This window comes from Phocoena sinus, chromosome 16 (genome assembly GCF_008692025.1).
Source record: "Phocoena sinus isolate mPhoSin1 chromosome 16, mPhoSin1.pri, whole genome shotgun sequence".
Classification (NCBI taxonomy): domain Eukaryota; kingdom Metazoa; phylum Chordata; class Mammalia; order Artiodactyla; family Phocoenidae; genus Phocoena; species Phocoena sinus.
In genome coordinates, this window is record NC_045778.1 from 52,472,164 (window position 1) to 52,496,620 (window position 24,457).

General features: G+C 39.1%; 1 protein-coding gene and 1 long non-coding RNA gene across 4 annotated transcripts in view; one reads left to right on the top strand and one right to left on the bottom strand.

Annotated features, from left to right (window-relative positions):
- Positions 1–17,620, bottom strand: part of NOC3L (NOC3 like DNA replication regulator) — a 45,791-nt gene extending 28,171 nt beyond the window's left edge. For all 3 annotated transcript variants that reach the window (XM_032607444.1, XM_032607443.1, XM_032607445.1), the window contains exons 1-11: positions 17,464–17,620; positions 16,261–16,468; positions 14,681–14,813; positions 13,769–13,926; positions 13,135–13,188; positions 10,826–10,956; positions 7,727–7,888; positions 6,884–6,977; positions 4,567–4,742; positions 4,032–4,160; positions 52–183 (exon numbers count right to left, since the gene is read on the bottom strand). In XM_032607444.1, the coding sequence (XP_032463335.1) occupies positions 52–183; positions 4,032–4,160; positions 4,567–4,742; positions 6,884–6,977; positions 7,727–7,888; positions 10,826–10,956; positions 13,135–13,188; positions 13,769–13,926; positions 14,681–14,813; positions 16,261–16,468; positions 17,464–17,472 (1,386 nt within the window). In that variant the 5' untranslated portion in view covers positions 17,473–17,620. The remainder of the gene's footprint in view (positions 1–51; positions 184–4,031; positions 4,161–4,566; positions 4,743–6,883; positions 6,978–7,726; positions 7,889–10,825; positions 10,957–13,134; positions 13,189–13,768; positions 13,927–14,680; positions 14,814–16,260; positions 16,469–17,463) is intronic.
- Positions 17,621–17,650: 30 nt separating this feature from the next.
- Positions 17,651–22,018, top strand: LOC116741251. Its single transcript, XR_004346086.1, has 3 exons — positions 17,651–17,750; positions 21,373–21,537; positions 21,889–22,018. It is a non-coding gene; the product is annotated as an uncharacterized LOC116741251 (long non-coding RNA).
- The last annotated feature ends 2,439 nt before the right edge of the window (positions 22,019–24,457 follow it).

A 24,457-nucleotide genomic window follows, 5' to 3' on the forward strand; every position in this document is an offset into this window, starting at 1 on the left:
TTATGATTTTAATCTAAAATCAATTAAAACAAAAAAGGAAATCAATCAAACCTTTCTCTGCATTCTTGATAGAGTTTTCCTCTTTTCCTTGAAAGTCATGAACTTTTTTTGTTTATTAATATCCTCTGTATCTTTTTTCACTTCTACTTCTTTGATCCTTAGGCACAAGAATGTTTTTAACATCTAGTAGTGAAGAAAACACAAATACACAGCTTAATATTTATATTGCCCTCAAATACTTTAAACAGAATAAGCATTCAACAGTGTTCTTCCTTCATGCCAAAAAAACCCAAAATACAAAAAACTCTGAAACATCTTTTATCACATTTTACACAAAGTTCTATTATCTTTTTGTTAAGCATATTCGGTAAATTTTGTCTATGAAAGGACACTAGTATTTGGCTAAATACACATAATATTACTTTGCAGTGGAATAAAAACAAGGAAGAGAGAACACTACCTGGCACTGGTAGATAGGATTACAAAGAGTAGACAGGTCAGGAAAAGGTTTGGACCAGTATGGGAGAAGACGATATTTATTAGACATTTCTAAACCAGCTTTAAATTCCCAAACCAGATTCAGTTTTGCAGTTAACAGTTCTAATCTTTTTTTCCCAACAAAAAAAAATGAAGACTAGTGTTATTAAGACAACTTATTTTTCTTCAGGCCAGTGGATCTCCAACTTTAGCAAACATCACAATCACCTGGAGGGCTTGTTAAAGCACAAAAAGCTAGACCCCATCCCCAGAGCTTCTGATTCAGCAGGTCTGCAGTGGGGCCCCAGAATTTGTATTTCTAATCACCAGCTGATGCTGGTCCAGGGACCACATGTACTATTGCCTTAAGCCATTCGAAAAAGTTCAGAAACTAATTTAGAAACTGATGTACTGTGTGCTACAGCAACCATCCAAACACAAAGACAAAAGGGGTTTAAAATCCTACGTTTTCTGGGCAAGAAACCACTCTACTGACCTGCAGTCACAGCAGCATTCTTGGAGAAAAAAGAACTACAGGTTTGTATTCTTCTAAGGTTCCAATATGTACACTTGGAAGAAAGCTGAGAACTTCATTTAAAGCATGTAATGAAAACAAGGAAGAACTAAAAGCATAAACACTGAACCTGAAGTCACTCTAGGTCTCAGAAAGATTTGAGTATTTTGTAGATATTCTATGTGCTCATAAAATATCACCCACAAATGAAAAATAACTCCAAATCAAAGAATGTGGCACATGGTCAACTAATCTTTGGTAAGGGAACCAAGAATACACAATAGGGAAAGAATAGTCTCTTCAATAAATGATGTTAGGAAAATTGGATATCCACATACAGAAGAATGAAACTGGACCCTTATCTTACCAGTCACAAACATTAATTCAAAATGGATTAAAGACTTAAGTGTAAGACCTGACACCATAAAACTCCTAGAAGAGAAAACATAGAGACAAAGCTCCTTGACATTGGTCTGAGCATTAATTTTCTAGATACGACACCAAAAGCAAAAACAAACAAGTGAGACTACAGTAAACTAAAAACCTTCCATACACAAAGGAAACCATCGACAAGATGCAAAGGCAACCTATGGAATGGCAGAAAATATCTGCAAATCATGTATCTGATAAGGGGTAATATCCAAAATACTAAGGAACTCAAACAACTCACAGCAAAAAACAAATAACCTGATTTGAAAAAGAACAAAGGATCTAAAAACACATTTTTTCCAAAGAAGACAAACAACAAATGACCAACAGGTAAATGAAAAGATGCTCAACAGCACTAATCATCATGGACATGCAAACCATAATCACAGTGAGATACCACCTCACACCTATCAGAATGGCTATTATGAAAAAGACAAGAAATAACAAGTGTTAGTGAGGCTGTGAAGAAAAGGGAACCCTTGTACACTCTTCGTGGGAATGTAAATTGACACAGCCATTATGGAACAGTATGGAAGCTCCTCAAAAAATTAAAGATACAATTATCATATGATCCAGCAATCCTCCTTCTGGGTATATATCCGAAGGAAATGAAATCAGTATCTCAAAGAGGTATCTGCACACCCATGTTCACTGCAGCACTGTTCACAAAAGCCAAGATATGGAACCAATCTACGTGCCTGCCAGAACAAAGCAAATGTGGGACATACATACAATGGAATGTTATTCAGCCTTAAAAAGAGGGTCCTGTCATCTCTGATAACATGGATGAACCTGCAGGACATCATGCTAAGTGAAATGAGCCAGACACAGAAAGATCAATACTGTATGATCTCAAAAAGTCACACCCACAGAACCAGAGAGTAGAATGGTACTTGCCAGGGAATGGAGGAAATGAGGAAATCCTGGTCAAAGGATACAAACTTTCAGTTATAAGGTGAATAAGTTCTGGGTAATAATACTGTATCATAGACCTGAAATTTGCTAGGAGAGTAGATCTTAAGTATTCGCACGACAAAAAAAAGGTAACTATGAGAGGTGATGGATGTGTTAATTAACTTGATTGCAGTAATCATTTCAGTGTATACATAGATTAAATCATCACATTGTACACCTTAAAAAAATCACATTACTATACAAAGTGTATATATACCAAGCAAACAAACAAATACCAAGAAAGTAAAGAAAGCAGTTTATATTCTAGCATCATTAAAATGAAAGTGATTCCCTATGGCCAATTTCATGTTCAAGCCTTATTCCCTGATTACTCTAAAATTCTGAGTAATACTTAAGCCCAATATTAGTAATGTTAGCAGTTCAACTAAAGTTATCAGCTATAAGGGATGAAAAGAATTTGACGGCAAAGGAAGAAGACTTCAAAATTAGGAAATAAAACAGTAAAAAAAAAAAATCAGCTTAACAATCAAAACTATATGACTAAAAATTAATGAAAATATCTAAGACCCAAATGAAGAAAACTATAAAACTTCACTTAAGAACATAAAAGAAAATGGCAAGATACTTGATATTCTTGGAAAAAAATCAATTCTGTAAAATAAGTAATTAAAATGCAAAATTTCTATAAAGCAAAAAAACAACACAAAATTAAAGGACAGAGCAACAAATAAATATTTGCAACTTATATAACAGAGACTTAATATCCTTACTATGTAACTTAAGCTCAACAAACACACAGAGCTTTTGTTTCTTTTGTTCACTACTTTATCCCCAGGACCTAGAACAGTGCCTAGTACATGGTTCATATTTATTCAAATATATGCACATTTTAAAAATTATTACATGTCTTTAAGAAAGTCAAATACCTGAGGAGAAAAACTGGCAAACAATACAAACAGGCAAAAAATTCAAATGACTAATAAATGTATGAAAGGAAGTAAAACCCCACTAATAAAAATGTGTAAACAAAATAATATACATTAATTTATGTAATTTTTTACCTATCAGACTAACAAAGATTAAAGAGTAAAAATATTCAACACTGGGTAGGTTGTGGGGAAATGACACTCCTATCACTAGCGGGAACACAAGTGATCAAATGTTTTTGGAGGACAATTTGGCATTAGCTCTCAAATATTTAAATGTGTATATTGTTGGATCCAGTATCCACACTTCAGAAATTTAACTCGCAGAATACTCACACAAGTGTGAAAAAATAACATGGCCCAAACATTCTTCTCTATGCTGACTGTAACAGCAAAAATCTAGAAACAACTCAGCCATCCATCAAGTAGGGACTATATATTATTCACATAATGGAATACTACAGCAGGCTTGTTAAAAAGAATGGGATAGCCCTATATATTAGTCCACAATACATTAAATGAAAACAGCTTCGGAATAGTTTCCGAAGTATAAACCCATTTTTTTAATTTTAAAATACAAAGTATGTCTCTCTCTGCATACAAAAACATCTAGAAGGATACACGCCGAACTGCTATGACTGGTTACTTCTGGGGAGCACTTTCACTTTATACTTTACACATCTATAAAAAATAAATTCCTCATAACAACTGAAAATTAACTTCGTAATTTAAAAACAAACACAATACAAAGTGAGAAAAAAAAGGCTTACCTCTGGCCTAACTTCATAATTTCTGCCTTTCACAAAACCAGAAATCACTTTAATTACACCGAGCGATGCTTGGCCTAATTTATCTTGTTTAAAGAGTTTCTTTACTGCTTCACAACACATTTCAGATATCTGAAAAATAAAATGTTACACTAAACCAGTGTTTCTCAGCCTCAGCAGTATTGACATTTGGGGCCAGATAATTCGTTGTTGTGGGGCCCTGTCCTGTGCATTGGAGGATGTTTAGAAGCCTCCCTGACCTTTATCCACCAGAAGCCAGCAGCAACAATCCTCCATCACCATAGTCATGACAATCAAAATGTGTGCAGACACAGCCTGAAGAGGAGGGCAAAACCACCTCCTATTCAGAACCACTTCACCAAGCTTACATTCAAACAATTTTCTTGAAGAGACAGTATTTAACAAAGGACCCCATTTTAGCAATAAATAATAGCGCCAAAAGAATTTTGAGAGGAAAAAAAATAATGACATCGTCTATGATTTTCTGTTAAGGACAACAGCAACAAAAGCAACCCACCAATTTTGACATGTCATTCATGAGAGGGACAATCAGTACAATGATGTTGTTGTGAAAGTTGAAATGAGGCAGGGCCACCAGCAGCTCACACAGGCTCTTCACAGCCACCTCTGCCAGTCCCTTGTAGGCCTTTAAGGAAACCACGTTACTTTTCTTCAGCTTCCTTTGCTTCCAGTCTAATCAAGAGATAACTGTAGTTACTTTATTCATTGGCTAAAATTTCAATTAGTTTGTTTTAGAGTAATAAGCAGTAATATGAAAAATCAACATACCATGTGACTTCTTAAGTATGAGCTGGCTACACTCAGATACAAGTACAGATGTTACTGTTAAATTTGCCTACCATCATCCTTGTCTACACTTTGACACAAGTACAGATGTTACCATTAAATCTGCCTACCATCATCCACCCTCTGACTAACCACAATTACAAGAGTCTTGGCTTTCCATAAGCATCATTTCCCCTGGCTTCTTGTTGAGGCTCACTGTGGTATCTTTACCCAGGAGGTCCAAAAAAAGTTTAATTTCTCCTTCAAAATAATTAATGATTCACAGTACCTCTTTTCTAGAAACTTCTACATACATATTCTGTTACTGTAACACAGTATCTTGAAAACAGTATCTTGAGGATATGAAAATACGCTGATTTTTTTTCTAGAGTAGGTTCAAGACCTCCTCCTACATCATACACAACCAGAGATGTGAAAGACAGTATAGAAGACAGTGCCTTGGCTTCATTTTATTTTAATTTATTTTATTATTTATTTTGTTTTTTTTGGCTGTGCCACACAGCATGCAGGATCTTAGTTCCCCAACCAGGGATAGAACCCGTGTCCCCTGCAGTGGAAGCATGGAGTCCTAACCACTGGACAGCCAGGGAATTCCCTAGTGCCTGTTTTAAACTTGCTTCTCATATATGTGATTTTTCCTCAGACTGTATTCACCGTAAGTAAGAATACCTTCTATTTACTTAAAACTGACAGGACTTCATAATGGATGGGTGAATGGATACACAAAATGTAGTGTACACATACAATGGGATATTATTCAGCCTTAAAAAGGGAAGATAATATTGACACATGCTACAACAAGGATGAATCTTGAAGACATTCTAATAGACAGACAGACAGGTAGATCAATAGGTAAATAAATAAATGCTAGTATGTAGGTTCCAGTCGGGATGCCAGAGCACAGAAGCAATGCCCATGCCACCCACCCCACCTCCATGTCATTACTGGGCCGACAGATTAAGTAGCTCTGCTGCAGCTGAGCTAGCAGCTGGGTGACCCTTAGACCCAGCACTGAGTAAAGGAGCCCAAGTGAGTCAGGTGAAAGCACCTCGCCTTGGCAATGAAATCTCTTCCCCATTCATGCCTGAATGTCTCCCACGTCCTTCCTCTTCTGAACAAAGAGAAAGAGAACAGGGTTTGATAGAAGAGTTTATCATCCCGATGTTAAGTCCATTTTCAAGGCACTCACTACAACCAGTTCACATTATCTTTCCCCCCTGACTACCCCCTTCAAATAAAAACCAGTAGAATATATATGTCAGTGCTACTCTCTCACTTCGTCCCAGCCTACCCTTCCCCCTCCCCTTGTCCTCAAGTCCATTCTCTATGTCTGTGTCTTTATTCCTGTCCTACCCCTAAGTACATCTACCAAATGCAAAATAGATAGCTAGTGGGAAGCAGCTGCACGGCACAGGGAGATCAGCTCGGTCCTTTGCAACCATCTAGAGGGGTGGGATTAAGGAGGGTGGGAGGGAGACACAAGAGGGAGGGGATATGGGGGTATACGTATGCATAAAGATGATTCACTTTATTATATAGCAGAAACTAACACAACACTGTAAAGCAATTATACTCCAATAAAGATGTAGGGAAAAAACCCTCAAAAAAAACCAGTAGAATAAATTCCAGCCATTCATGAATTCAAGAAACATACAACTACTGACTAGGTAAAGAACTGCAGCAACAATAATACTAATACTGATAGCTGATAAAGCACAGTGCCTAGTATAGGCACTATAATTCTACTTTATATCTATAACTTAATTCACTACTCACAACAATCCTATGAGGTAAAGTACTATCCTTATTCCCATTTTATAGACAGGAAAAACTGAGGCACAGAGAGATTAAGTCCTTTGCCCACCACATAGGTGGTTAACCAGAATTTGAACCCAGGAAGTCTGACTCTATAGACTCTGCTCCTGACCATACACTATACGACTCTAAACACACAGGACAGAATATAGAATTCACATTCCTGATCAAAGCTAAGTGTGTTACATACTTTTAAGATATTTTTAATATACCTTTAACTATTTGCTCCAGATTTTCCAAGTAAAATTTATATTGGCTAACCAGGCCTTCTTCAAATTCTCTTAACTTCTGGGTTTCTTTGCGGATCTAAAAAGACCAAAAAAGATTATTTTCTTAAATCAAAATACTGAAACCCATTTTTAAATTAGCACAAAATATGAGTGTCCCCACTATTTCTCCCATCTCTAGCTATGCAAAATTTTCAGCTTATTTTGTGTAGTTATTATATCCAGCATTACTATTTACAATAGCCAGGACATGGAAGCAACCTAAGTGTCCATCAACAGATGAATGGATAAAGATGTGGCACATATATACAATGGAATATTACTCAGCCATAAAAAGAAACAAAATTGAGTTATTTGTAGTGAGGTGGATGGACCCACAGTCTGTCATACAGAGTGAAGTAAATCAGAAAGAGAAAAACAAATACCGTATGCTAACACAAATATATGGAATCTAAAAAAAAAAAGGTTCTGATGAACCTAGGGGCAGGACAGGAATAAAGATGCAGACGTAGAGAATGGACTTGAGGACACGGAGGGGGAAGGGTAAGCTGGGATGAAGTGAGAGAGTAGCATTGACATATACACACTACCAAATGTAAAACAGGTAGTGGAAAGCAGCTGCATAGCACAGGGAGGTCAGCTCAGTGCTTTGTGACCACCTAGAGGGGTGGGATAGGGAGGGTGGGAGGGAGACGTAAGAGGGAGGAGATATAGGGATATATGTATGCATATAGCTGATTCATTCTGTTATACAGCAGAAACTAACATAACATTGTAAAGCAATTATACTCCAATAAAGATGTTAAAAAAAATTATATCCAGCATTACCTTGGTAGATTTTTCTGCCTCTGTTAGGGGTCGTATTTTATAAGAAGGAGTAATGTCTTTAAATAACTCCATCAGAGAAACTATCACCAGCTTTCGAACTGTAACAGCCACGTCAGGATCCTGTTCCATCAGCATGGAACGTAATTCTTTCAATTTTTTAATCTGTTAAAGAAATAACTTATATGGCTAGAGAAATGGCAAGACAATTATAAACAAAAGACAACAGCCTCACATCTGGCACAGTAAGTGGAATTCACACAATGGCTCACAGTCTAGTACAGCCACACACAACTACAGACATTGCTCACATTAAAAAAGATGTATAACTAAAGCTATAAGTTCATCATATTTTTGTTAAATAAGCAGTTAGAAAAAATATACTTTAAAAAGTATGAATTTATTAATCTACCTATTTTTTAGAAATTCTTTTTTTATTAGGTTTTCTTTTTATTTATGATGCTACTTTTTTTTTTTTGCGGTACGGAGGCCTCTCACTGTTGTGGCCTCTCCCGTTGTGGAGGCTCCAGATGCGCAGGCTCAGCGGCCATGGCTCACAGGCCTAGCCGCTCCGCGGCATGTGGGATCCTCCTGGACCGGGGCACAAACCCGCGTCCCCTGCATTGGCAGGCAGACTCTCAACCACTGCACCACCAGGGAAGCCCGGTGCTACTTTTTTTAATTGAAGTATAGTTGATTTACAATGTTTCAGGTACAAAGCAAAGTGATTCAGTTTTATATATATAAACATATATTCTTTTTCAGATTCTTTTTCATTATAGGTTATTACAAGATACTGACACAGTTCCCTGTGCTATACAGGTCCTTGTTGTTTATCTACTTTATATACAGTAATCTATACCTGTTAATTCCAAATTCCTAATTTATCTCTCCCCTGCCCCTTTCCCCTTTGGTAACCGTAAGTTTGTTTTCTATGACTGAGTCTACTTCTATTTTTAAAATAAGGTCATTTGTATCATTTTTTTAGATTCCACACATAAGTGATATCATGTATTTGTCTTTCTCTGTCTGACTTACTTCACTTAGTCTGATAATCTCTAGGTCCATCCATGTTGCTGCAAATGGCACTGGGTTTTCCTAAAACATGTGTGCCCTATTTCCCTAAAAACACTTTTTGAAATATATTAAAATGTTACATAATCAATCAAGTATATTAATCACCTATACACGAACTAATCAGGAATTAAATATAATGTATCCACATTTAGTTTCAACAAGATCATAGAAAGATCATTTGTATTATGTGATGAAGAAGTGAAAAGCTGATTTCAACAAATGTGCTTGACTGGATGAACTACCACCGCCTGCTCGAGTGCTCTGCTATCTTGAGAATGCGCTGGTTGGTCAAAAATGTTTGCCATATAGTGGTGAGAGGACAAATACGCCACCACCTATTTGCAACCCTAACTTGTATGAAATGAGCATGAGGATCCAGAGTTAGAAGACCTGGGTTCCAATCTAGTAGCTGTTAAAATATGAAACAACTTGAATTTGTAAGCCTTAATTTTTCAACTGTAAAATGAGATCAATAGCTCGTCTCTATGGTTTTATACTGATTATATAAGATCATACTGGTGAGAAATATTCCAGATTCCCCTCCCCAATTCTGCTCCAGACCTTTCCCCTCACTTTATTAGAAAAGGACAAGTACTGCAGCAAAGCATACCCATATGAATTTTTTTCTATAAATGTAAATAATCTATTTTATCATTCAATAAACAAATACTCATCACAGTAGGATGCTGGGGACACCAAGCTAAAAAGAATAGTACCCCTTAAATGACTTCATGAATATTTTATCATTTAATCCTCACAACAGTTTTAAAATAGGTACCATCTGGATTTCCCTGGCAGTCCAGTGGTTAAGACTCCACACTTGCACTGCAGGGGCACAGGTTCGATCCCTGGTTGGGGAACTAAGATCCCACATGCTGTGTAGCACAGCCAAAAAACAAAGAAGTACCATCCTCTTTTTAGAGATGAAGAAAATGAGCTTGGGTAAAACAACTTTCCCAAAGTCTAACAGAGAGTACTTAAAAGAGCCAAGGGGTTTCCCTAGTGGCGCAGTGGTTGAGAGTCCGCCTGCCGATGCAGGGGACACAGGTTCGTGCCCCAGTCTGGGAAGATCCCACATGCCGCGGAGCAGCTAGGCCCGTGAGCCATGGCTGCTGAGCCTGCACGTCCGGAGCCTGTGCTCCGCAACAGGAGAGGCCACAACAGTGAGAGGCTCGCGTACCGCCAAAAAAAAAAGAGCCAAGACTGAACCTCAGGTTTCTTGAGCCCACATGTTATAACTATCACCACCTTTACCCCCATGCCCATGGCTCACTGATAATTCATTATAACTCTTCAGTCTACTTTATTTAAAACAGATAGACTTTTTCCGGACTTCCCTGGTGGCGCAGTGGTTAAGAATCCGCTTGTCAATGCAGGGGACACGGGTTCAAGCCCTGGTCTGGGAAGATCCCATGTGTCACGGAGCTACTGAGCCCACGTACCACAACTACTGAAGCCCGCGCGCCTAGAGTCCGTGCTCCGCAACAAGAGAAGCCACTGTAATGAGAAGCCTGCACACCGCAATGAAGAGTAGTCCCCACTTGCTGCAGCTAGAGAAAGCCCACGCACAGCAACGAAGACCCAATGCAGCCAAAAATAAATAAATAAGTAAATAAATTTAAAGAAAAAAATTTTTCCACTTACAATTATTCCTGAACTAATCTCACTGGCGTTTGTGTACCACCTTCCTTAATAACTCTATAGATCAGTCAAGCAACTTGCAAGTTGGTTCCTCCTCCCTAGTACTGTTAATTTTTACACTTAACCACTTTTAGAGTTACAACATTAAGTCCAATATCTTCATTTAGAGATGAAGAAAGTAAGACTCAGAATGTGTAAGTAGCTTTTCTAAGACTACAGATTTGGATTAGGCTAAGGTCCTGTGTACTCTTATTCTAACTCAGTTACTACATTTTGTTAATGCTCTTCCTTTCTGTGTGTGCATATAGCTAACAAGAGAATATTAAAAGATTAGACTGTTACAACATATAATATGAAGAGCCTAAGGAAATTAATTATACTTACATTACTTTCTGGATCTGATAATATGGCAGATGCCAAGGCTGCGATACGCATTTTCTTCTCTTGTAGTTTCTTCTTCCTCTCAATTAAATGTTCTTCTAATGTCAGCTCTTTAATGGGTTCTTCAATGATCTCTGAAACAGATTAGGTTCCCCCTCTTAAACATGTCTTTATTTACAAGTATCCAAGAACCTTAATTAATAAAATAACTTTCTTGTAGTAACAAATAATCGGGACTTCCCTGGTGGTGCTGCGGTTAAGAACCTGCCTGCCAATGCAGGGGACACGGGTTCGAGCCCTGATCTGGGAAGATCCCACGTGCTGCAGAGCAACTAAGTCCATGCACCACAACTACTGAGCCTATGCTCTAGAGCCCATGAGCCACAACTACTGAGCCCATGTGATGCAACTACTGAGCCCGCGTGCCTAGAGCCTGTGCTCCGCAACAAGACAAGCCACCGCAATGAGAAGCCCATGCACCGCAATGAAGAGTAGGTCCCGCTCCCTGTAACTAGAGAAAGCCCGTGCGCAGCAACGAAGACCCAACACAGCCAAAAATAATAAATAAAATAAATAAATTTATAAAAAACAAATAATCATGATAGCTAACTTTTATCAAGCACTTGCCATGGGCCAAGATTACTACATATCACCCTCTCAACAATCACATGAGGCAAGTACTATCATTAGCCCAATTCTGTAGATACACTGAGGCAAAGAGAAAGTAACTTGCCTAAGCTCATATCCCTGGCAGAAATGGGATTCAAACCCAGGCAGTCTGACTTAAGAGTTCACATTTTTAACTACTGTGCTAATAAACCCACAATAATTCATACTAATTAAGGAAAAGAGCAATCTCATTTAGTTTTTTTAAAAGTACATGCTCCTTTGTTTTCAACTCTATACAGTCCTTTGAGCTACACAAAATACATCCACCTTAAGAAATTCACAGGGAATTAGATTTAATAACACACAAGCATAATCTGTAATGAGCTGATGAAGGATGCCTAAAAACAGTTAACAGTTGACCTGTAATCTCATTTACACTAATATGGTTTGCTAAGAGAAAGTAAAATTTAAACGGCTTGTTCTATCACAAATTCCAAACCGATATAGTTTCAAACAATAAAATACGTTCAGGGCTTCCCTGGTGGCGCAGTGGTTAAGAATCCGCCTGCCAATGCAGGGGACATGGGTTCGAGGCCTGGTCCAGGAAGATCCCACATGCTGCGGAGCAACTAAGCCCGTGTGCCACAACTACTGAGCCTGTGCTCTAGAGCCTGAGAGCCACAACTACTGAAGCCCGCATGCCTAGAGCCCGTGCTCCGCAACAAGAGAAACCACCGCAGTGAGAAGCCCGTGCACCGCAGTGAAGAGTAGCCCCCGCTCGCCACAACTAGAGAAAGCCCACATGCAGCAATGAAGACCCAACACAGCCAAAAATAAATAAATTAAATAAATAAATTTATTTTTAAAAATAAATAAAATACATTCTTTCAGTTTAACTTTGATTAGAACTGTTCTAGCTATCAGAACCCACATTTAGTTATGTAAAGCAGACATACATAAAGTATAATTGCTCTAAGAAAGAACCAAAATAATTCTGTACCACAGAATCGTTTTTACAATTTAAGCTAAAAAGTGAACAGTTATTTGTAGGCAGGTCCTTCTTTACAATTAAAAAGAATTCAAAACAGCAACAATTTATAAGAGTCTTCATGCATACCTAGACATCACAAACATAACTGAATAAAATTTTCCATAATAAAAGCAACAAAGAATCAAATTACAGGGCTTCCCTGGTGGTGCAGTGGTTGAGAATCCACCTGCCAATGCAGGGGACACAGTGTTAGAGCCCTGGTCCAGGAAGATCCCACGTGCTGCAGAGCAACTAAGGCCGTGCACCACAGCTACTGTGTCTGCACTCTAGAGCCCATGAGCCACAACTACTGAGCCCACATGCCACAACTACTGAAGCCTGTGCGCCTAGAGCCCATGCTCCACAACGAGAAGCCACTGCAATGAGAAGCCCACGCACCACAACAGAGTAGCCCCCGCTCGCCGCAACTAGAGAAAACCCACGTGCAGCAACAAAGACCCAACACAGCCAAAACTAAATAATTAAATAATTTTTTTTTTTAAAAGACTCAAGTTACACAAGGTAACTTTCAAAATGTGGGAAAATGTTCGAAATGAGCTTGAAATGACCAGTACTCCAAAATGCACATTCCAGATTTTAATTAATTCACATTAAGTAAAAAAATGTAATTCTCAATTAACAATTTAGTAACTAGAAAGATGCATCCCATTACCTTCTTCAGGTTCCATCTCTTCTTGATTCTCTTCATCTTGGTTACTGTCAATAACTATATGGAAAATATGCATATTAAAAATGTGATAATATACATAAGTGGTAAAACCACAAGGAAAACCAGGGAAGTGATTACCATAAAACTCAAGAAAATAGTTACTTTTGTCAGGAGGGAGCAATTAGTGATTTAGGGGAGTATAGGGAAGTTTCTGGGTGCTGGCAGTACTTCCTTCTTGCCCAGATGGTAGTTTTATGGGTATGCTTTTGGTGATAAACCACATACCTTCACATCTTTGATTTCTGGACTTTTGTGTGTATTTCACAAAAAATACATGTAAGGAAAAAAAGGCTAAAAAAGGATGACTAATATGCTCTAATTTTAGAAACAACATAATGAAATACTCTGAAAAGAATCACCTTAACTTTGTGGCTTCAGCTGTACTCATAGTACAATGGGCACCTGAGATAACCATCTGTATTTCCGGCCAAAATCAAGTTTGTTCTATGACTAACTGTAGCTATCCCCTTTTGTAAATATGGGTAAAAGTTAAAAGAAAATAAATTTTGAATGAAAAAATTTTGAACGTGATTATTAGTAAGGAGCTAAAATTTTAACTAATACATGGGCTGATCACCTGGTTTCTCTCTGGTCTGTGGGATTATACCACTTTTATCTTTAATAGGAAGTAAGTGAATCAGTTCCTTCTCTGGTGCAGTTTGCAGAGTTCTTGGTATTTTTTCATATTTATCTATAACATGCTCATGCTTCCGCTTCCTGGCGTGAACAGGCTCACTGCAGGAAAAAAAAAATTTAGTTGTAATATATTTAAAAAAGAACCTAGAGACCTATCATTTTAAAAGCATAGAAAAATAAACCACTAACCAAACCTTTAATAGGCATATAGATATTAGCATCTAGACCAAGCATTTGTATAGTAAATGAATAAATGAATTGTATGGCCAACCATAAAGACTCAAACTATAGCTACACTTAGTTTTCCCTTTAGAGGCAAAACAAAGGTGAAAGTTACAGCAGATTTTTCTTTGAAGAATATTCCACAGAGCCAAGGGTGATATCATGCTATTTTACTTTCCCCAAAACTGTCACAACATAGCATGGACTTTTGACTTAGAAGTATCTAAGTTTAAATTTCAGATCCACTACTTGTGACAATGGGAAAGCATTAGTTTCCTCTCTGTAAAAGGGAATAATATGTACCTAATAGGGTAACAAGGACTGAGGCATGTGTAACATGGCCATAAAGAACTCGGGACCGCTCTGCCTCAAACAAAGAACAGCATACTTCACCCATTCACTCCACTTCACTATTCAGACTCAAAAGAAATAAAGATATACACTAAATAAAATCAGTTTGTTTTATTTATGAACTAACGTTATTTAGGAAATAGACTGAATAGGGTTTACTCTTTGTAAACACTGTGTTCAGAGATGAGCAGCATCTTGCACTAACCACCTAAGTAAAATTCAGAACCAAGTTTTTAGCAGTGAAAGGATGCGAATGACTACAATCTAAACGAAGTATTACCTAGAAGAAAGATCTCTCGTTAGAAAAGATGCTCTTTGCCCTAAATCCTTCATTAACTGTAAGTCATCTTCATCCATCATATCTAAAGGAAGGGCTTCCTCCTCTTCTTCCTCTTCCCTCTCAATCCTTTTACCTGTTCCAACAACAACAAGAAATCAGAAACAAGTATTAGAAATGTAGAACGCTGCATTTTTGTGTCTATGATAGGAAAAGCATGTGCTTTACTAACACCTTAGCCCAGTGTTTCTAAACGGGAGCACTACTGACACGCTGGGCAGGACAATTCTTTGTTGTACTTGGGTGTCCTGGGCTAGGCAAAATGCCAGCATCTCTGACTCCCTGAAATCTAAATGCCAGGAGCATTCTTAGGTCACTGTAACAACCAAAAAATAAATGTGTCCACACATTCTGCAATGTCCTTCAGAGCATTTGAGATCACCCAGTTCTTAAATGCTGGGGTTCCTTAAAATTCTGTTCTAGGTTCTCTTATTTTCACGCTACACAGTCTCCATGGTGATTTTACCCAAGCCTAAGGCTTTGATTACCATCTACATGTTGATAATTCCAAAAACTATTCTCTCTAACCCAGATCTTTCACTTGAACATTACACTCTTATACCCAACTGCCTGAGAGACTTCATTTAGATGCTCAACATATAAGAATGAAGAAATCTTTTGCTTCTATTTTTAAAATGTAATTACTAACACATCATGCTTTTTAAATTCTTCTGAAATTTAGATAGATCTTTAAAAACATCTAACTCAACCAATGCATTTTTTTTTTTTAAATAGATGAAGTACCTGGAGATTAAGTGACAGACTAAGGCCACACTGCTAGTAAGCAACAAAATTAAGAGAAAAGTTCAAGTTTCCTGACTTCCAGTCCCATGACCTTTTATACATCACAATAACGTGTTGCCAAGGGATCAAACTAAATAGGTCAGGATAAGAGAATGAGATGGGCATGGGAAGAATGAAGAGTCAGATATAGCCAAATATGAATTCCCTGAAAGTATGAGTAACCCTGTAGAAAAACTGGTCTGACTCAAAATGGTCATATTCCTTACCTGTTTTTTGAGTACTTGGGAATTTTTGAACAGGTTTACAAAAGAATAACCCTGACAATTACAGCTCAATTTCACTCCAAGTTTCCAAGTGAAAAGAAAGCCAGAAGTTTAGAAAACTAAGTGAAACTTAGCAACACTGTGAAGAATGCACCAGAGAAAAGCAATGTTCTTACCTTAGCTAACTGCCAGTGAACGGAAAAGTGGCAGCACTGGCATGCCCAACAATTATTTACATTTGCTACTCTGAGTCTGTTTTCCCAAGTATGTACTGTATCTTCAGATCTGCTTTCTAGACAAACTGAAAGGCGAGTCTAGCTCTTTCTCACTGTGAATACTGTACTGAAATGTTTTCTCATACTAATTGTGATAAAGCATATAGGACTACGATCCTTACCTACTCTTAGGAAGACCTGAGAACAAGAAGAGTGATTACTAGAAAGCAAAGTTATTCCATGAAGAACATTTTAAAACAAATCAATGGAAACTGGAACACATGAATGTTTTCACAATTACCTGGTCGTTTTTTCTTTGGGTCCTCCAATGGAATAGGTTTCTTAGACACAGCATCTTTTACGGCTTGTCTTAGTTTCCTCTGTTCTTTTCGGTACTTCTTGAGAGTGCTTTGTTGTTTAAATTGTTTGTTTTTTAGTTTGTTTTCAAGTTTGACTTTACTAGTTTTTAGCAACTTCCGAAAGCTTGGGACCTGTTTTTTATTTCTTCTCTAGAAAACAACAACAGAAGAAGCACTGCATATCCAGAAATTTAAATTATTTTTAAAATCAGGTTAAAGAGAATTGATTATAAAATTTCATTAGACCAATTCCACAATTTTAATGTCTCACAGCCATGGGTCTTGGATATAAAAGCTAAAACCACACTATGGCATTAATCCTACAGAATGGCACTAGATCATCAGTTATTCAACAGGAGGGTCTTCCTGTGACCAGAATCCACAGATGCTCAAAGGAGTCTAAGACTCCAAAAAAGGTGAAGAACCACTAAGCTAGTGGTAAACGGTTATTCAAGGCTAGCTTAACGCCTGTAGTTTGGCATAATAAGAGCAAAATGCTGGCTGTCTTTCACAATAACTGACGTTTACATATCGTTTTACTGTTTACAAAGTGCTCTAACATATTACCTCCAACAGCCTAGTCAAGTAGCGACAGCTGTTATCCTCATATTACTGGGGAAGCTACGGCTTAAAGAGTCTATGTGATTTGTCAAAGACCCTTAAACTAAGGAAAGCAAAACTGAATTCGGGTATGTGGATTACAACTCTCTTGCTGGTGACCTCTCAGAAATTACTTGCTTTTCTATCTCCTACCCTTTAGGGAGAAAAAAACGGACTTATTTCAGGTCCCACAACTCATAAGCTCATTGAAGGCAGGACCCTGCTTCTCATCTATGAAATAACGGGTTCAGAAGATGGTCTTGTAGAACCCTTCAAATCTGACATCCTATGTATGAACTCAAGACTCCGTGCTAGTCTCACTGCGGTCCCTTGAAGCCAAGCGCGCACAGCGGGCGATGAAAAAGGAGCCAGGTCTAAGGGCGGGGAAACTGACAGCGCTTAGAGCCAGGAAGGACCCCCCCCACCCAATCTAGGCCACCGCCCCCCACACAAGGGCGAGAACCGCCGAAAGGCTGCACCAGGGAGCGACTCTGTGAGCCAAAGGGGCCATAAGCCGCGGGGACCGAGCTTCTAAGGACACTTACCGCCTTCATCCTTAAATCTGCAGGGGAACCCAGGCCCGACAAATTCACCAGGGGCAGGGGTAATCCGGGAATCCCGAAGGAGAAACACACGTGCGAAACCACCGTCACTGCTCTAGCCGGAAGAGGCTCTTAGCCCCTTCCCACCCTCCGCCGCCGGAAATGGGGGCGGGACTTCCGTAGACAGGAGCGGGCACGCGCCCTTTCGCGGTAACGTTCTCGCGTCCCTGGGCCGGCGGCGCCGCGGCGTGCACGCGCATGAGCACACACGGAACCGGGAATCGCCAAAGGTGAATGGTCCTAGGGTGGGGTTCACCTCACAGGGTCTTTGAATCTTTGACTCTTGCTCTGTTTCTTTGAAATTCTTAAGGAAATCGGGCTTCTCCCCTCAGAACGAAAGGACTTGATTTTTTTCAATCCCTGCCTTCATTTTGTACGTCTCCTCATGTTTAGCTTGTTGTAGGATGTAGCTCGTCTCATCTTTCTTTTATAGATGCTGAGTTTTGTAGTCAGCTTTCCTCCCGTAAAGTCGTGAGGACAGAGAAGAGCTTATTCCTTTCGTGTAGTACCCGCCCCTCGCCTGGCCCTCGACAAGCTCTCTGGGCGCGTTTGTGGAATGGCTAATGATTTCTCATGACCTTTCAGCACTCAAAACTCTATGATTCTTTTTTTTTATTATTAAAGTTTTTATTTTGAGACAACTGTAAATTTCCATGCAGTTATAAAATATAATAGAGATCCCATATATCCTTTAGCCAGCTTCTCCCAAAGGTAACATCTTGCAAAGCTATGATATAACAACCAGGATATTGAAAAGTCCATGATTCTTAATGTTTTATTTTGAAACACTTTTTGCCTTAATTTTAACCACTGTCTGATTAAGAGTTATACCAGTGAGATTCATCTGCATTTCAGTATCTTACAACTATTACTTTTCTGTAAATTATACTGTCTGCTTAGTAATTCCGCCAGTCATGAGTTTTAACAGGACGATTTAGACATTGCAAGAATAAGAGTATGTTTTTCAAAATGATTGTCTCTCAAAGACTTTTTTTCATGAATAAATTTTAAAATTCCACTTCAGATTTTTTTTTTTCTTAAGTCTGTGATTCTGAGCACATCCCTGACAGAGTCTGGCCTAGCAGTCCTGAGCCAGAGGGGAAAAGCCAGCAGAGGCTCCAAAGAATCTGACCTCCCTAGTGGGTGTTGATCTTATAGAGACTGAGAGGAAACCTGCCAATTTCTGGATCCCCCTTCAAAGACCAAGAATCCCATTCTATCCAGAACTCTTCTTACCCTCCCTTCCAACTTCCCCAGTTTCCCCATTGCTCTGTCTTCTTTACACACACTCTCAGAAACAGCAGAACCTATCCCACTGGAATATTACTTCATCAAGCAAATTGAGAACATTATCCTGTACTCTTCCCAAGTGGCTGAATTCCTTCCCAAACATAACAGCTTATCTGTGGTCACTCCCATCCTTTCAGCCTTCCGTCCAGTCTCTCCAAGGGTGAAGCATCCCCATTTCCGTTCAAAACCAACTTCTCCCAGCTTCATCTGACTCCATGTATCGCTAATTATCCCTTTTCTCCTGTATTCTTTCTCTCCCTAATGGATCTTTACCCTTGGCCAGTAAATATACTGAAATCTCTTCCATCCTTAATTTTTTTCCTAATGACTCCATCTCCTTTTAATTGCTTTTTTATTTTCCTCCTTCCCTGTTTGTCTTTACTTAGAAAAAAACAAAAACCACAAAAACTAGTTTTATCTCCACTTCCTCTTCTCTGTTATCACAGCCCAAGCCTGTACTAGCCTTTTTAAGAATTAAGTCATACTCTTGGCCCGTTTTAAGTTTATAATCAACCAGAAATCTTTGGATCATTTTTAAACAGTTGTTGCCAAGCTAAATCTCTCCCATCTTGGTTTTGAGCAATCTGTTATTTAAACGCAAACTTAACAAATGGAAGTTTACATGATTCCTACTAATGTAATCTTCTGGTTTCTCAGTTATGTCGTCCCCAGCTTTGTGTCATTTCCCATTCACTCAAATCACTGCTAAGCTCAGTTTGGGCTCTAGATCCTCTTGGATCTTCCATAGCTTTCCTGGACACTTGAGCTAAGAGGGGTCACTGGACTACCCCAAACTAGCTTCACAGGTAACGTACCCAGAGTTTCCTGTGAGCCCTTTTGAGACTCTGCCCATAACATTCCACTGAAACTGCTCTCATTAAGATCACCAAGAACCTCCAAGTTGTTGTGAAATTTTTTTAAGTGTGCACAGAATTACATCATTTTTTTTCTTTTTTTAACTTTATTAGATCTCTCTGCTGCATTTTTCCTTTCTCACATTAGAATTTTGACTCCCTTGGCTCCCTTAACAGCCTCTTCCCCAGGTTCTCCTCCTACTTCCATTCTTTCTTCCTCCTGCCTCTTCAATGTAGATGACTCTCAGGGTTCCACTGTTGGCCCACTTTTTTTTTTTTAATCTCAGACACAATTATTAAGTTTTTTAAAAATTTTATTTATTTTTGGCAGCGTTGGAACTTCGTTGCTGCGCGCGGGCTTTCTCTAGCTGCAGCGAGCGGGGGCTACTCTTCGTTGCGGTGCGCGGGCTTCTCATTGCGGTGGCTTCTCTTATTGCGGAGTACGGGCTCTAGGTGTGTGGGCTTCAGTAGTTGTGGCTCACGGGCTCAGTAGTTGTGGCTCATGGTCTCTAGAGTGCAGGCTCAGTAGTTGTGGTGCATGGGCTTAGTTGCTCCATGGCATGTGGGATCTTCCCGGACTAGGGCTCGAACCCATGTCCCCTGCATTGGCAGGAGGATTCTTTGCCACTGCACCACCAGGGAAGTACCAGGCCCACTTTTCTACTTCTCTTTATGTTCTACTTGCTCTTCTGGTGTGATCTCATCCATCTACCTAATGCAAAGAGATTCCTAAATCTTTCATCTGGTCCATATCTCTCCCTCAAGCTTCAGTCATGTAACCACCTACCTCCTGGACATCTCCAGAAGATAACCATGGAACTTCAGATCACCATGTTCAAAATGAAACTATATTTTTCACTTGTACCTCTTCCAACATTGCCTATTTCATTCATTTACCCACAGCCAGAATCCTGATATTCCAGAGATCTTTAGAAATAAGCCAGGGATTTCTCGGCCATTCACCATATTACAGTTCTGTTTTCTATAAACAAACTGGTTTGAAAACTGTCACTAAGTGGGCAAAGTACAATAAGGCTTCACAGTTTCCTGTCCCACAAGATAATGTATATGTTATAAGAAGGGACCTTGAAGAAACTAAAAGCATGTAATATGTTCAAAGTAGATGCTTCGTATTTCCTTATGAAAAATTACTAAAGGTACCAGATTATAATTATAAGTCTCCCAAATCCCAGCATCAAGAATTTGAAAATACACATGTCATTCCTCTACCTTCGTCAATGCTAAAATATAGTTGAGAAATATATATATATAGTTGAGAAAGATAATTATGCATGACCAAATAGAGGTTAATAAGAGATTGCACAGGTGCTAAAAAAAGAAAAACGATAAAAGAAAGCTGCTTTGGAGGAAAGGACAGAGCAATGTATATTTAAGTGGACCTTTGTAGAAATGACAAAGTTCAGGTAGGTGGGATAATATTTTCTAAGTTCAGATAGTGCAAATAATTTATATTGTGCATCATCAGAAAATTAGGCTAAAATAGCTAATAACCATAATTAGAACTAATGATTAATTATTCAATTTAAAATTAACCAAAAACCTAAATAATAACAAAAAATAATAACGTAGCAGATGTTGTTGTTGTCATCCCATTGACATCCTCTCAGCACTTCCTCCATACATGCCGGAAAGAAGTCCTCTGCAAGAGCTTGCAACTTTTCACCTGAGTTTTTCTCAACCCCTGCAGGACAGGACAGAAGTGCCAAGGAATTTTCACCCCTGAGAGCAGCCTTCAACCAATGACAAATGGAAGCTGAAGGATATATACATATACTACCTGTGGCAGGCTGGAAAATGTCCTCTGAAGATATCAGGCCCTGAAACTGTTGAATTTTATGTTGTAGAGCCAAAGGTATGATTAAGGATCTTGGGATGGGGAGATGATTCTTGAGTGGCCAAGTGGGCCCTAAATGCAATCACATGTATTCTTACGGGCTAGGCAGAGAGAGATTTCACACAGAAGAGGAGGAGACGTTGCCACAGAGGCAGAGAGTGTAGTGATGAAGCAACAAGTCAAGGAGTGCCAGCAGCCATCAGAAGGGGGAAGAGGCAAGGAGCAGATTCTCCCCTAGAGCCTCTAGAGGGAGGGTGACCCTGCTGACTGCATGATTCCAGGGATACTGATTTCGGACTTCTGACCCCTAGACCTGTGAGAGAATAAGTTTCTGTTGTTTTCAGCCACCAAATTTGTGATTTGTTACAGCGGCCATAGAACACTAATATACCGACATTTATACTAATAAGTATACCAATGTCCTCACTCCTGAGAAGTAGGACAACTCTGAGGCATCTTCCACACTGTCTCCAGGAGTCTACAAAAGGGCTGAGCCCCACCTGCAGAGGTAACTTACCCATCAGCCCACTCTGTTACTGGCCTTCTCTCCCCAGTCTCACTTCCCCACTCTGCTATCAGTGGTTCCAGGTCTCTCCTTCAAGATAAACCACATACTCTCAAATCCTTGTGTATTAGTTTCCTGGAGCTGCTGTAACAAAGTACCATAAATTGTGTGGCTTAAAACAACAGAAGTTTATTCTCTCACAGTTCTGGAGGCCAGAAGTTGGAAATACAGTAAAGGTGTTGGTGCGATTGGTTCCTGTTCAGGGCTCTGAGGGAAAGTCTATTCCATGCATCTCTCCTAGCTTCTGGTGATGGCTGACAATCCATGGCATTCTTTGGTTTGTAAATGCATCACTCCAGTCTCTGCCTCCATCTTTACATAGCATCCTCCCTGTGTCTCTGTGTCTTCACGTGGCCGTCTTCCCCTCATATAAGAACACTGGTTATATTGGATCAAGAACCCACTCTGATGACCATACCACAACTTAATTACATGTGCAAAGACCCTATTTCCAAATAAGGTCACATTTATAGGTACCAGGGATGCGAATTTTAATATCTTTTATGGGGCACACAATTCAACTCATAACACCTTGACTCAGGGTCAGATTTGGGGACCCCCAACCTAAGACAATTATCACTTATGAAGCACTTTTTATATTTCCCTAAATATAATTATCTTACTTTATCCTCAATAATCTTATGAGATAAATATTGGCTCCATTTTAAGTTAATAAATCTGAGGATTAGATACTATAGTGTAGTCAACTCATTGTTATATCAGGTGAGAAATGTAATAAGATGCCAGTCCCACCAGTGGGAGTGGTTTTCAGCAAAAGAGATCAAATACCTTAAGCTTTTTTTCTCTAATCTGCAATAATATAGATCAGGAAACAATTAAAGAGGGATTTTCCTAGGGCTGTGATAGGTATTCTTTTCTATTTAAGACTTTTGTTGATAAACTTCTAAGACCTGACATTTCCTCTTTCTTTACTTGCATTGGCTGTTCAGAGCCACTCTTTATTTATTCATTGCTTTCAAAAATCTGTGGGGAAGGGGAAGTAGTTTCCATGCACAAAGTCATGTCCAGTTTCTGATACTCCCTTTGGCAGCAATAGTTGCCCACTCTCCTCTCTGTACCAGACTCTGCTAGGAGCTGTCTGTAAAACAGTGTTCTGTAAAACAAGGACACATTGTCTCAGCCTCTGTGCTAAAGCTGCTGGGAAGTATACTGAGCAGGGAAGAGACTATAGAATGAAACTAACATCTAAGGTATCCTGTATATCATTTTCACACCTCTCACAATGCTACCCCTGCCTATTGTAATATTTTCTACTCCATCTATCACCAAAGGTCAAGTCCTTCCCCTGGTCACAAGTCTGAAAATACTTCCACTTATGGGCATATCCACATACACTCCGAAGACCTGTTTATGCTTCTGATTGCTTTCCTTCATTTTCCAAGCTGACACTGCTGATTATAATTAAAATCCTCTCGGGTGAATAAATGGATACATAACTGAACTAAGTGGATATTTATGAATAGATTGATGAGAGGTCTGGATGATCCAAAATATCTCCTCCAACATCTTTCACATTAGAAAGAAGATAAAGATCTGACCCTGAGCAATCCCTCTCTTGGGCCCATTAGGAGCAAAATGACTTTTTAATATTCTATTTAGGACTTTTTAATATTCAGAAAAAGGGGAATGGGTGGCTTCTGGAGGTGGCAAAAATGGGAAGTGGAGGAGGGGAAGGAGGTAAGTGAAAGAGGCTCCAAAACAGCTAGGTTTTAGACATAAGACACGTGTATGTCATAACATGATGATAATTTCAGTAGGCGTATGAGTTATCTTTCTGCTTAACAAATTACCCTAAAAGTTAACAACTTAAAGCAATAATAAGCACTTATTATTTCACATAGTGTCTGTGGGTCTGGAGTTTAGGAGTGGTTTATCAGGATGGTTCTGGTTCTGGAAGTTGCAATCTAGCTGTTGGTCAAGGCTGCAGTCGTATGAAGACTTAACTGAGGCTCAAGGATTAACTTCTAAGATGGCTCACTCATACGGCTCTTGGCAAGAAGCATCAGTTCCTTACTGGCCGTTGGCAGCAAGCTTCAGTTTCTCACTACCATAGGGCTGCTTGAATGTCTTCATGACACAGCAACTGGCTTCCCCTTAGAGCAAGTTGTCCAAGAGAGCAAGAGGAAAACTCTGCCTTTTTAAGATCTAGTCTTGGAAGTCATCACTTCCACTGTTCAGTTTATTAAAAGTGAGTCACTTAATTCAGACCACTCCTAATGATAGTGGAGTTAGAGTTCACTTTTTTCTTTTTTCTTTGGCTGCACCGTGTGTCTTGTGGGATCTTAGTTCCCTGACCAGGGATTGAACCTATGCCCTCAGCAGTGAAAGCGTGGATTTCTAACCACTGGACTG